At 42.1% G+C, this 14,354-nt stretch overlaps 1 protein-coding gene across 3 annotated transcripts in view; it reads right to left on the bottom strand.

The window, feature by feature from the left end:
• Positions 1 to 14,354, bottom strand: part of SUMF1 (sulfatase modifying factor 1) — an 81,183-nt gene that overhangs the window by 60,906 nt on the left and 5,923 nt on the right. For all 3 annotated transcript variants that reach the window (XM_039482342.1, XM_039482343.1, XM_039482344.1), the window contains exons 2-3: positions 6,570 to 6,743; positions 242 to 316 (exon numbers count right to left, since the gene is read on the bottom strand). In XM_039482342.1, the coding sequence (XP_039338276.1) occupies positions 242 to 316; positions 6,570 to 6,743 (249 nt within the window). The remainder of the gene's footprint in view (positions 1 to 241; positions 317 to 6,569; positions 6,744 to 14,354) is intronic.

Genomic DNA, 14,354 nt, shown 5'->3' with positions numbered 1-14,354 from the left:
TGAAGCCCAGGTCACTGGAGGTGAAAGAGTACCACACTAATCCTCCATACTAACTAACCCTCAAAGCCTATTATTCTCCTCTTTGTCGTACTGCAATCCAAATCCTCATTGCAGATCCCAATATTCTTGTAAATGGATTAGGGTACACAGCACAGCTTAATACTACTGCCTCAAGTATTAAAACATCCCTCTTTGTGGTCACTAGTCAGGCTCTCTACCAGTTGTAAACCACATTACTCACTGCTTGCTGGATTTCAGTCTTCACTTGTTCACTCAACATACCCTCAAACACAAAGGAGTCTCCAAATTTCTCCGCCTAGAAGGAAAAAACAACAACATACTGAATTCAAGCAGATTGTAAGAGTCCATTGGAAGTGTTAAGAAAGCATCAAGTGGAACCATTAAGGAGATAATAGACTTAATTTAATTCTTTCTAATAGGAATTCTGAGTTTGCTTTAAAGCAAACAATAGACTAAGCAGAAGTACAGTGGATGAAAGGCCACATTACCCAGGGATATAGTTGTTCTTTAACAGTCACTGAGATAAAGTGCAGACTGACTGAATTAGTGGAACAGATGGCAGCTCAACGAAGTCCTGCAAACATTTCTACAGCTATTAATTGGAAAGCTTTCCAATTGTCCTGATTTGCTTTTAAAAAGCAATACTGCGATGTACATAATATTAATAGTAAGGAATCTATTCCATTAACCTTCCTTTACTTTGGAAGTCATACAAAATAATTAAGTGGCATGGTTTACTCATTCTCAAATACTCGCTGGCTCCACATACTCAGGTGTTGGCACAAAACCCATAGAGGACTATTTAACCCCATTTATCTTAACAGATTTAAAATTTTATTAAGAAATGTTTAAAAATAGATGATACAGAGTGTTGAAAATTCAGTTATTAGTCATCGGGGGTACCATACAGAGAATAGGGGGATGTTAGTATTTTGATATTGGATAGCGCATAACACATACAGTCTGCAGTATCCCCAATGGGGGGGGTTTAAGGTGGATGAATCAAGGTACAGTCAGCAAGCAGTGAGGGTACATCACTCATACAGGAATTACAGGCAATCATAGGTATAAATAAGTGGGCCAAGTAACGAGGATAGGATGACCCTCATGTGGTGGAGTTCAGTTCGGTTCGGTGGGTTCAGGGTTCTACAAAGCCACCTCATTTTCAGGAGGAAAAACAAAAGTGATTAGCCATACGTTCACCACTCAAAATCCAGATCATGCAGAGTTTGGACAAAATCCCTTCAGCCATTTGACTTAGAAACAAAAAAGGGGGCGGGATAAAAATCTCTTTTCCTCCCTCAATCCCTTTCCCATCTGAAGAATTTCTAGCCACTTTTTTCAGGGACAGGGCTCGAACTAGAGTGCCTGAAGTTTGATCTTGACAGAGGTCTTCACTGAGGACTAGTTTTGATTTAACAGGATTTATGAGCATCTGAAGATTGCAACTTGTGCATAAACAGAAAGTTACAGAAAATAATCACTACTGGCCATGCTGGAGCCCAAGCTAGCCTTTTGCTGGAGAAGAAGAACTAATTAAGCTAGTATTCTGTTTACCTGAGATAAATCAGTTATGCAGACAAATGTTTTTATAGACAACAGCTCGGCTGCTTCTCAAGAGCCTGTGGATTCAGTACTGTTTACTGTAGCTCTGAGTATATTTTTCCAAACCCCATGTACAAAGTGGCCTTGTGCCAGGGTGTTGAGTGGAACATCTAACCATTCCATTTGAAATCATCAAGCAGAGCCAGAAATAGATTTCATCCCACAAGATAATAATACAATGGGCACTGGAGTGTAAAGCACATTCCAGAAGCTGTTTGCAATGAAGATCCCGTGTTCAAACTTAAGGCGATTGACTTATACCTCAATTACTGAGCCAACAGCTCAATGAGTACAAATTGGTTCCACTGATACAAGAACAGCCCTCTGCCTGAACTTTATGCAAGAAGGGTGAAGGGATTATCATCCTCCAAACCAGTTTACCAATAAGATTCTGCTTCCAAGAGCGGGCCTCCTCTCAGGCCTGAATAGTTACTGATAACTTGATTTTGGCTAGATGGCTTACATGTATTACAGAAAGCACATCAGGCATGTCATCACAGCTTCTGAACTAACAGAAAAGATCTGGGCCTCCAGAGTGGGTTACTGTTTCTCAGAAGAGGAATGGATACCAAGCAACAAATCTTGTATTGCCCAGATTGCTAGAAAGCAGCTGTGTTTGGCCAGCCTGCTGTTTCTCCAGCTGTCTCACCATCTGGAGTACTGTGTCTTTGGGTACGTCTACACTACGGGACTATTCCGAATTTGCATAAACCGGTTTTGTAAAACAGATTTTATAAAATCCACACTAAACACATTAAATTATCCCATAGTTGTTGAGATCCCAGTGCCTGATGGGGCAAAAATCAGTGGTTCTCCTGACAGCGGCAGACAACCGCACAGCAAGCATGGACCCTGCTCAGCTCCATACCGCAATCGTGGATGTTTTAAACACCTCGCGCAGTATATGCTGAACCAGGACCTTGATGACAGTGATGAGGACGTGGACACAGAATTATCTCAAACGCTTTGGAGATCCTGATGGTAATGGGGCAGATTCTATCCATTGAGAAACAAGCACTGACTGGTGGGACCGCATTGTGTTGCAGGTGTGCACTTTCATGGAACTTTGTGACTTGCTTGCCCCTGCCCTGAAACGCCATAATACCAAGATGAGAGCAGCCCTCACAGTAGAGAAGCGAGTGGCGATAGCCCTGTGGAAGCTTGCAACACCAGACAGCTACCGGTCAGTCGGGAATCAATTTGGAGTTGGAAAATCTACTGTGGGGCTGCTGTGATGCAAGTAGCCAAAGCAATCACTAAGCTGCTGCTACGAAGGTTGTGACTCAGGCCATAGTGGATGGCTTTGCTGCAATGGGATTCCCTAACTGTAGATGGAACCCATATCCCTATCTTGGCACCGCAGCACCAGGGCATTTCAATGGTGCTGCAAGCACTGGTGGATCACAAGGACGTTCACAAACATCCACGTGGGATGGCCAGGAGGGTTCATGATGCTCGCGTATTCAGAAGCACTACTCTGTTTAAACGGCTGCAGCAAGGGACTTACTTCCCAGACCAGAAAATAACAGTTGGGGATGTTGAAATGCCTGTCGTTATCCTGGGGACCCAGCTGATGCCATGGCTCATGAAGCCATACACAGGCAGCCTGGACAGTGGTCAGGATCTGTTCAATTACAGGCTGAGCAAGTGCAGAATGGTGGTGGAATGTGCATTTGGCAGACCTCAGCCAAACCAATGTCCCCTATGTTATTGCTGCTTGCTGTATTCTCCACAATCTCTGTGAGAGTAAGGGGAGACCTTTATGGCGGGGTGGGAGGCTGAGGCAAATCACCTGGCCGCTGATTCAGACACCAGGGAGATTAGAAGAGCACACCAATCAGAGAAGCTTTTCATCAATGGCCAGGGTACAGTGTGACTGCTGTGTTTGTTGATGAACACCCAACCCCTTGATTGACTCAGTCCTCCCCTTCGAGTACAGCTTACTTATGCAAATAAAGTCACTCTCATTTAAAAGCATTAATTCTTTATTTTTTCATTATAAAAAGAGGAGAAGTAAGGGTGTGCTTTGGGAGGAGGAAAGGAGGGATGGAGAAGGCCATTAAAAAAATTCAGAGTAACGGCATCCTTCTGGTTGGGCTGTCCACGGGGTGGAGTGGGTGAGGAGGCTAAGGAACATGGTGAGGGGAGGGTGGTTATACAGGGCTGCAGCGGCACTCTGTGATCCTGCTGCCGTTCCTGAAGCTCCACAAGGCATGTCAGTTTGATCACGCAGCCCCAGAGTTGCATCCCGCCACCGCTGATCTTCCTGCCGCCACCGCTGATTTTCCTGCCGGTCTTCCTGCCGCCACCTCTCATCTCGGTTGTCCCTCCTGTCCTCACGTTCATCCCTCCTGTCCTCACGTTCACTGGCCTCTTTCCTGTAATTTGAAACCACGTCCTTCCACTCATTCAGATGAGCTCTTTCATTGCGTGTAACTTCCATAATATCTGAGAACATCTCATCTCGCGTCTTCTTTTCCTCCGCCTTATCTGTGCTAGCCTTTGGGATGGAGGAGGGAGCTGCATGAGGGAGATAAATATTTAGAAAGATACATTTTACAGAACAATGGTTATACTCTTTCACAGTGAAAAGCACTATTCACCTTACATAGCACATGTGATTTCTACAAGGTCGCATTGGTCATCTTAAGAGTGACGGCTTGCACCTCTGGGGTGACCGATCTCACAGACACAGGTCCAGGCATCAGGCCTCAGCGTGCATGCGGCCATGGTAAGCCACTGTCTCAGTGATTTACCCTCCCCAACGCATGGCTAATACCACGCTAGCTCCTGCTAATCAACAACCTTCCTCCCCACCCACTGCTTGTCCGGTAGCTTGTGACCAAACAGAAAAGATCATCGGCATTTCACCCTCCTCCCCGCTGCAGGAAAGTGTTTTTAAGCTGCTGCATTCCACGAACCCAGTAGAAAATGGCCACCCCCTTACTTAAATTCCTGATTTTTAACCAGGTTATCCTGAACGATATCACTTTGCTGAGGATAACAGAGCAAGATAAAGAGCGGATGCTTCTTGAATGCCAGCAGTCCCGGGACCATACGCTGCGATGCTTTGCCACGCAATGATACCTGATTACTTGCTACATGCATGGCATGGTAAAGTGTCCTACCACGGTGGGCAGAACAAGGATGCCTTGCCCAGAAACCTTCTGCAAAGGCTTCTGGAGTACCTACAGGAGCGCTTCATCGAGATGTCCCTGGAGGATTTCCTCTCAATCCCCGGACATGTTAACAAACTTTTCTAAGTAACTATACTGTCTGCGAATGCATCCCAAGTCCTCAGGGCAAATCAATCATTAAAAAAGGCTTGCTTAAAAAACACTGTTTGCTATTTGCAAAGGTACACTCACCAGAGCTCCCTTCCAGGGCGTCATTCTCTGCAATAGTTGCTTGGCTGGGAGCAGGGTAATTCCGTCAGGGTGATAAAAGCTCCTGGCTGCTGGGGGTCACGGAGTGCTGTGTGCTCTCTGTCTTCCTCTTCTTCTTCCTCTTCATCTTCCCGTCTGCATAATCCTCAGACATGGCAGAGATTACAACCCCACCTCGGAATCCACAGTCAGGGTGGGGTACAGCCCCTAAAATTGCATGCAGCTCAGCATAGAAGCGGCATGTTTTTCGACCTGCCCGGACCTTCCGTTTGCTTCTTTGGTTTTCTGGTAGGCTTGTCTGAGCTCCTTAACTTTCACTCTGCACTGCACGGAGTCCCTGCTGTGGCCTTTAGCAGTCATAGCCTTAGAAATTCTTTCAAATACTTTTTCATTTCGTCTTTTGGAACGCAGTTCTGTTAGCACTGAATCATCTCCCCATATAGCGATCAGATCCATTACCTCCCGAGCGGTCCATGCTGGGGCTCTTTTTCGATTCTCAGGAGACTGCATTGTTAACTGTGCTGATGAGCTGTGCGTGGTCACCTGTGATGATGAGCTCTCCACGCTGTCGAAGCAGGAAATGAATTTCAAAAGTTCCCGGGGCTTTTCCTGTCTACCTGGCCAGTGCATCCGAGTTGAGAATGCTGTCCAGAGCGGTCAGTGGTGCACTGTGGGATAGCTACACTAACCCTATTCCGATATGTTAATACCGATATTAGCGCTCTCCTCTCGTCGGGCAGGAGTACAGAAACCGATTTAAAGAGCCATTAAAATCGATATAAGGTGCCTCCTAGTGTGTGTAGACCAGGCCTTTAACTCCTCCCTAGACACATTAAGGTAGTTTGTTAAAAGCACACATTTAGCAATCTCAATCAGGGCCTGTCTATACCAAGGATATGTACTGGTATAGCTACGCTGGTCCTTACTCATGCTGATGAGCAGCACCAGTAAAAGTAGGGTTTGTAGTGGCATGCTTTGCTAGGTTAACCAGCACCAGCTCAGAACATATACACTGGGGGGTTGCCCTGCTACATCAGCCTAACTACACCAAGACACAATTATAGACAGGTACTTGGTTATCACCCTCACTCAGTCTTCACTGCTTTCCCCAAACTAAAGAAAGCCTGCCTGAATTCAGATACCTAGAGCCCTGCTGGAAATACAACACACCATATTCAGAATGCTACTGAAGTAAACGGAGTCACATCAGGCATGAGTTTGAGCCAAGGTATTCAGCATGTGCTGTCTGCAGTCCATTCAGTTTAAGATTATTTTCTCAGTTAAACCAACTAAATACTGTGTAAAAAAAAACATTTGCAGGGGGTCAACAGCCCCTTGGGGGAGAGGGGGCTCCCATCTAGAAGAGGTTAAAAGCAAAAAATGTTTCATCTTGCCACCAATTGGGGTATAATATATTTGTTTCCAGGGCCTGTAAATCTACAAGAAAAATGTATAATGTGGCCTCCTTTGGGAAAAGAGTTAAGCCTGAATTTCCCAGAAGGGTTCTCTGACATACACCTAATCCCACTGTAGAAGGTACAGTAGCTTTCCTCTTACCTCTGTAACATAGCCAGTGGCATTTACAAATTCCTCAAACTCCACATTGCTGACCTCGTACCGATCCATGTAGAACTGGCTAACATGGACTTTTCTAGCAGGCCATTCCCCATCTTGCTGTATTTCAGGTTCATCGGTACCCATTGTGAACATTCCTGTTGGAATAAGGGCCATCTGCAATGGAAACAGATAAAAATGACTGTAGATATTTTCAGTCCTAAATTAAGCAGAGTTTGCCATTGTTTTTCCATCATAGACTGGAGGAATGAGGGTCAACACCACCTTGAACACCACTTTCTTCATGGCTAGAATATAGTTCAGTGATTAACAATTATAATATCTGGAAGGCTCTAGGTTTAAAAGAAAAATAAGTTGAGATTGTCTCCAAGATGAAAAGTTCAGTTCTCAATCTACCCTACTCTCACAGCATTCCCAGGGATGTCAGACCACTGCTTAGGTCCAGACCCATCTCCACATGGGAGAGAAGGATGCCATTGTGATTATGCCTCCTTTTTGCAGTGAAGTCTAAAGAGGCCAACAATGAAAATTGCATCTTGCTCATTGCAAAAGGAAAAATCCTTATTCTTCAAACTGATGCAGAGAGAAAACTTGACATGTAGATAGACAGCATGAAGATGATGAAGTTGCAAAGTGTTCTTTTGAGGACAAAGCACAGCCTATATGTTCACATACTAAGTGTATATGGGATTTTATTTATGAATGAATATGTACAGCATTCCATCACTGCCTCAGGTAGAGACAGCGCCTGCATCTCAACATTGCATCAAAAAAGACATACGGTAAGTTTACAATCAATTAATGTTTCCAACTGTGCAAGGCTGGTCTGGAGCCATAGCATCAGGCTCAGGAAGTAAATACGCCATGAAGGAATGTCCCAACTCTATCTCAAGTTACAATGTCGCTTTATGGCTTCAGCCTGTTTTTAGGGAAAACACACTCAAGCTTCCCCCAGATGTGTGTCACTGCAAAGAGTCCACTGCTAAACCCCAGGCAGGCTCCAGTCAGTCCCTATTAACAAACTGACAAGAGATCAGATAGTCTCACCCAAGAGACCTTTCAAGCAGCATGCAGTCCTCAGCAAATGAAAAGCAGGCTAATTCCGCAGTTCTCCCACCACCACCTCCACCTGACTCTGGCAGGCTCTTGGCTCCGTTCCCCATGGGGATGAAACGAGAGAGAGTCCTTTTCCATCCCTCTGAGAGCCACCAAACCCTTCCTTTTCCTGTTTAAATACCTGCCTTGTTGAGTTCAGGGTGGAGGCTCTTTTGCTCCAGCTGGCCAGCGACACGGGTTGCAATACCAGGGCAGTAAGTCCCCCTGAAGTGAAGTAACCCCCTGATTTATAGATTCATAGACTTAAGGTCAGAAGGGACCACTATGGTCATCTAATCTGGATACATGCACTTCATCATATAAATCCTAGTTGCACCTAAGACTTTAAGTGGTGGGACTGGAGAACAGAATGAATTGATTTAAATCACGGTTTTCAATCAACACATAGGAACCTTGATTTAAAATCAGATTTTAATCTTAAGTTATTTTCCTAAAGAAAGTTATGACAATCACCAAGAAAATCTAACTATGACCTTTACACTATATGTACTTTTTTGCTAATCAGCAGATAAACTGTATCTATACACATTTATAGATGCAGTTATGTAGCTCAACATACATTTATTCTGATTCTTAGTTTTTAATTTATTACATTAGAAAATGGTGACTGATACTTTTTTTAATCAGCTAGATGATAATTTTTATTCATGATTTGTTTCAAGAAATTGTTTAATAGAAACTGATTATATTACAAATGCATAAAACCAGAATTAGTTTTTTTATTAATACAATAAAAAAAACTCAAATATGCTGGATACAGAGGGGGGAAAATTATCAAAACATGTTTGATTTAAAACTGATGTATTATAACCAAAAGACAGTATTAATAGTCAGTGTATTGATGGATTGTTTCTGGTCACCATGGACCAGACTGTCCAAGATATTTAGACAGGGGCAGATAGGTACTCAGTGGAATTTTCAAGAGTGTGTACGTCAGTTAGGTGCCTAACTACCACTGAGGTCAGCTCCCATTCACCTTTCAAAATCTGGCCCCATGTTCTTCAAGCTTTTAGCACTGGTAGATCCCATCTTCTCCCCTTCGTTTATATTCACAAACTGGACAAGGAAAACAAGCTTTCCTGCTTTTTCAAGATTTGTCTGTCAACTATTCCAAATGAAGAAAACATTCTCTCTGCATCTGCTAGGTTAAACTGAAACCAGAAGTAATTACAGTAAAAGTTTTCTGCATAACAGAAACTGAAAGTAATGATATTTGGAATAATGTAAATATCATCATTCCCTCCATTGTAGAGACTGGAAATAATCATAGAAATGTAGGGCTGGCTCGAGGTCAAATTCAGCCCCCTGCACTGAGGCAGGATCAAGTAAACCTGGACCATCCCTGACAGGTATTTGTCCAACCTGTTCTTAAATCTCCAGTGATGGGGATTCTTATTGCAGATACTCAATGCAGTACAGGAATTGTGACACATTTATAAAACCTAAACTGCTTCAAGAGTTAAAGATGTTTTTCCAAAATCCTGTATGTACATTAAAAAGCATCCTTTAACTCAATAAGATTATAGCCGCTTTCTTTATTTTAATATTAATAGATTACAGTAACACAGCTTATCATAACGTCACATTTTAAAAAGAAAAATGTATTTAATTTAAATTTAAGAAGTGTTCTTTGAGGGAAAAAACCAAACAACCCTTAATTTAGATCTACCCTGTTGAAGGAGGAGTGGATTCAATCAGTAGCCAGTTAGATCTGGAGAGGTAGGTTTAAATCTGAAGTTGCCACTGGATGTTTTTCTATGCACAACAGTGGTGGTGATGGCTCAGTAAGAAACCTGGGCTGGAATAGGGAGTTGCATCTCAGATTTATAACCCAATGGCAAAACTAATTGGGACAGTTGGCATCAGCCTTTGATAACAGGTCACTAAACCAAAAAAAAAAGTTACCCTACTTGTCAGCCTGTATGCAGGGTCTGGGGAAGAAGATTGCCTCCTTCCTCCCTCCATGATGTTCCTGAGCACATCAAGAGAGGCTCCCTTCGCTCCCTCACTGCTTCTAAGCACTATTCCCCTCCCCAATTAACTCCCATGACAAGTAGATGAGTGGATTTGTTGAGAGCTGACTTGCACAGTACTCACCCTCCCACCCAGTCAGGACTACAAGCTTTGTTTTCATTACATCTGAAAGTGATTGAGACTTGGGCCCCATCCTGTGACCACTCATGAAGAACTCACACTGGACTTAACAGTTCAATGGGAAAAACAACTGCAGAATTGGACCCCGAAAACCTAAACTAGCAGAGCCACCACAACAGAATCTAACAGGGGATGTATCTTCTTGAAACGAGCAGACAGCAGTTTTGATTCCCTCATGATTGATAACTCTTTGAAGTCTAAGAGGGCAAGGGATATAGATGCCCCTTCTCAGAGACAGTTCCTGAGATCTGTATACATAAGCCATACTTCTAGAGTGGCTGAGTTAGAACTACAGTAAGACGGAGAAAAGTCCATTGAATCTTAAATATACAGTTAAGATACAAAGAACCTTTCTCCACAATACCCATCATTATAAATTAGGCCCAATATGGACTTAAAGTGCTTAACTTTCTGTTTCCCCATTTTAAATGTTTCTTATTATTTACAAAAATGAATAGACTGATGCTTCACTGCAGAATAAATACCCAACAGCAGCTGTGGCCTTTTTAGGATATCCATCCTGCAGTATGACCTACGTTACAAGGGTAATTGTTACTGTAAAACACACACATAAAGGAAGCCATCAAGTTGTCTTTCACTTGTAATATCCATGGATACCCTTCTCAGACAGAAGCTTACCTGGGCTTCCATGTTGATGCACCATGAAGCTGAGAACATTGAGAATCGGTGGTCTTCCATTTCTGCAGAGTTCACAGTCTTCTACTGTTAGCTCACAGTGATGCTACTGGGTATAACCATTTGGACACAGTAATGGGCAATGGAGGAGTTTTAGGAATTGGATAGGGAACATATTTTTCTATTCTTTAGTTTATTTTGTTCATTTAACAGCACTGGGTCCAGCCAGCTTCACTGTTTCCCTTTGCTACAGTAGATTTCCACTTTTGTTTGGGTTCCTTCACAGCAACATTTAACATTTTTTACAAGATGCCTACTGCGTGGTTTTACAACTTCTGTCAAGGGGAACTCAAGGCCAACAGAGCACCTGAAATTACTTTTCAGCTGGCTGTTATTTTTTTTTAAACTGACTAAATTTGAAGGTGATCTTCCAGAAAGAAGTCTAAATGCTTAAGAATCATCTTCAACTCAACAACAGTCTGGGTGTTTGCACTTGTCTCACTGCAAGTGGGTTTCCGGATAAGAAGTTACTCCTAAATTTCCTGGGGATTTAAAGAATGCCGCAACGAGACAGGATTAGAGCTATGTAACTGCCTGCCTTCTAATCTCTTGCTGACTCACTGAAGCTAAAATAAGTACTCTGAGCAGGCTTGGGAGTCACAGATTTTGAGCTTGCTAGTCAGTTGTCAGTACATGAAAAACAAAGCCTTGTACTTTACTGCTCAATGATCATGTCACCCCACAATCTAAAGAATTTTGATAGATGCCCTGTTATCAATGCAGACTCTGATGTAGCCTTTAAAAGTCTTCCTTTTGAACCCAACATTTGCATATCATGCAGGCACTCACTTATCTATACACTATGTACCACAGACTTCTATCATGTACTCCAAGTCCAGTGCCCAACATGGGACTTTTGGAGTACACATTCTAACTGTAACAAGGAGTCCGGTGGCACCTTAAAGACTAACAGATTTATTTGGGCATAAGCTTTCGTGGGTAAAAAAAACTCATCCTAAGTGAGGTTTTTACCCACGAAAGCTTATGCCCAAATAAATCTGTTAGTCTTTAAGGTGCCACCAGACTCCTTGTTGTTTTTGTGGATACAGACTAATATGGCTACCCTTCTCCCCCTCCATACATTCTAATTATGACAACACCACTAATTTTAAGCAAGCTGCTGTTTTGGAATACAATCATCTTTGACAATGTCAAAGTGAAAAGTGGCCTCTTGGCACCCATTTGAACCAAGAAGTACTGACTGACAGTAAGCGTGGAGGTGTTCAGCACTGAAGGGAAACAGGTTCCTAAAATTAGTTAATGGATTCAAGAACACTGTTCATCTAATAACAAATAAAAATCTTAGCTTCTAACTTAAAAATGAAGATTGAACTTAGCATAACCAAGGTGAAGAAACATCCAAGTTTAACTACGGAGGCAGAAGTCCAGCAGCAGATCGATCAGGGTGAGGAGCGTCTAGTTGACTGCATTGAGTACAGCATGTACCAATACTTGTCTTCTGGCCAAGTGGCATATGCATATAAATCAGGGCTTCTCAAACTGGGGATCAGGACAACTTAGGGGGTTGTGAGGTCATTACATGAGGGGTTGCGAGCTGTCAACCTCCAACCCAAACCCCCGCTTGCCTCCAGCATTTATAATGGTGTTAAATATATTTAAAAGTGTGTTTAATTTATTGGGAGGGGGTCACACTCAGAGGTTTGTGATGTGAAAGGGGTCACCAGTAAAAAAAGTTTGAGACCCACTGACATAAATGGTGCTCACAGCTTGTTGTCCTCAAGAACCAATCAGAGCATCTTGAGACCAAGTCTGCTGAAGAGATGTCTGCAGTTATATTTATAGGGAGGACATATGAGAATATCTGTCAGACACCAGCCCCACCTCCAAACTAGCTGCCCCAATCTTACAATGGAGATGATCTCTTCCCATCACACATGTGGCTAAAATGGAACAGAGGGACCAACTCCCTCAGAAGGTACCACCTGCTGACAGAGTTTGATGAGGTCATCTATTCCTCAGGCATCAAGAATGTCCCCCTCCAGAAGAGAAATATTGAGTTTCAAAGCACAGACAAGCTATGGTGCGAATAGGAGATCTGATCTTTAGAAACATCTGTAGCTGGCTGCTGGGGCTGCCGACTGCCCCACCTCAGATACCAAGGTCAAAGAGTCATAATGCCTCCCACTGCTCTTTGGGATCCCACTTTTAGATTTCTTTCATTTTGATAAGAGCTCCTGAGATTTTATGAGACTTACAACAGGGCTTTGGGCTTTATTTTTTAACTATCCTGTGGATTATTTACGTGGTGACAGTCCACTTGACATTTTATTTTGTGTATTTCTTAAGCATTCCTCGATTGTTTCTTGGGCTGTGCAAGAGAACATCTTATTTCCACCCCCACCTCCTTCTCTTTAGTTTTTAGCTCAGTGCTTCCAAAGAACATCCAAGAAAAGGGTTCACCTACAGGAAAATTTGTAGTCTGGTTTTACAGTAAGTAGAAGTGATGGAGAAGCAAACCTTTCCCCCTTTATCATCATCAGCTGCATATTAGATTTAAATGTTGATTTAGATGTTGTCCATGCTGACAAAGTTTTGCTTTGCCCACTCATCTCCTGATCTATAACTCAAAACAATTTTGTCTTGCTCAGGTATTGCCATCACATTTCAATCAAGTCAACTAAGTTAATATCAGTGGTTTATAAAAACTACCTTCTCAGAAAAGAGCATTAAACACACGGGAAAACAAAATAAATGAACTACAGCATTAAGACCCCTGTAGGTGTTTTGATTAAGGATAACACAATTCTCACAGAAGACTTCAGGTCACTGAAGATAATATTAACTCATATAATGTTCAGGTATTGAGTCTTTTTGACCATTTTGATGACCCAGATCTCAGTTATAGACTTCCTTTATTGTTTGAAACAATTTTGGGATGAAATCTGAGCTCTCTTTGAAGTTCATTAAAGCATTTTGTACTCCATTTAGATTGTCTCTGCTAGCTTCTGCATTTTTGTCCCAAACATTATAGTTACTTTGAGGTCATTAACCCACATCCTTTATTTCTACATAGATAAGATCCTAAAGTAAATATATAATTTAAATTTACATATTTTCGTTCCATAGCTAGAGCTATACACATGAGCAGAAAGAAGTAGATATCAAGTGATTAAAAACCTCAAGTTTAGGCCTAACTGCCGCAGTTCTTTCCAACAAAAGCTTAGAAGGATGGCAGATGAGAAGCTAGCATTTTATTTTGCTTAAGCTAAAGCTTTTAAATTGCAATGAATAATGATAAAGAACAAAGTAATGCAGGACTAAAATTGATAAATCGTAAGGTAGAGTGTCCTTTCTGAATTCATTAAAACCACTGTATGTTAATATAACTGTATCTTTTAGTCTCCCTATACTGTAACAGGCTTTCCAACAGTTGTAGGAATATCAGGTAGCTGTCTTTTTTTCTAATATAGAAAATCATGTTTTCCCCAACAGGATTTGAGAACTTTTACTTGGCAAATGATGATTCTTTTAGCATTACCATTTCCTGTTTTATTTAGCCTTTATTATGGATAACTAATCAGTGAAATTATTATAACTGAGAAGAGTAAATAAAAATAGTCAGACAACAAATAGTACTATGTCCCCTCACCAGGAATGTGTTCAGTTCTATGCCCCATCTCTCAATAGGAATATAACAACAAACAGAAAGGACTTGGGGACAAACAATTAAAAGTTTAGAGGCATGATGAGACTTCCATATGAAGAGAGACTGAAGGGACAGTGTACATACAAACAGGGCCTACTTCTCAGCTTCATTACACCAGTTACACAGTGATGTAA

This window comes from Mauremys reevesii, linkage group 7, assembly GCF_016161935.1.
Source record: "Mauremys reevesii isolate NIE-2019 linkage group 7, ASM1616193v1, whole genome shotgun sequence".
NCBI classification, from domain to species: domain Eukaryota; kingdom Metazoa; phylum Chordata; order Testudines; family Geoemydidae; genus Mauremys; species Mauremys reevesii.
This window is presented reverse-complemented; position numbering and strand designations above follow the sequence as displayed.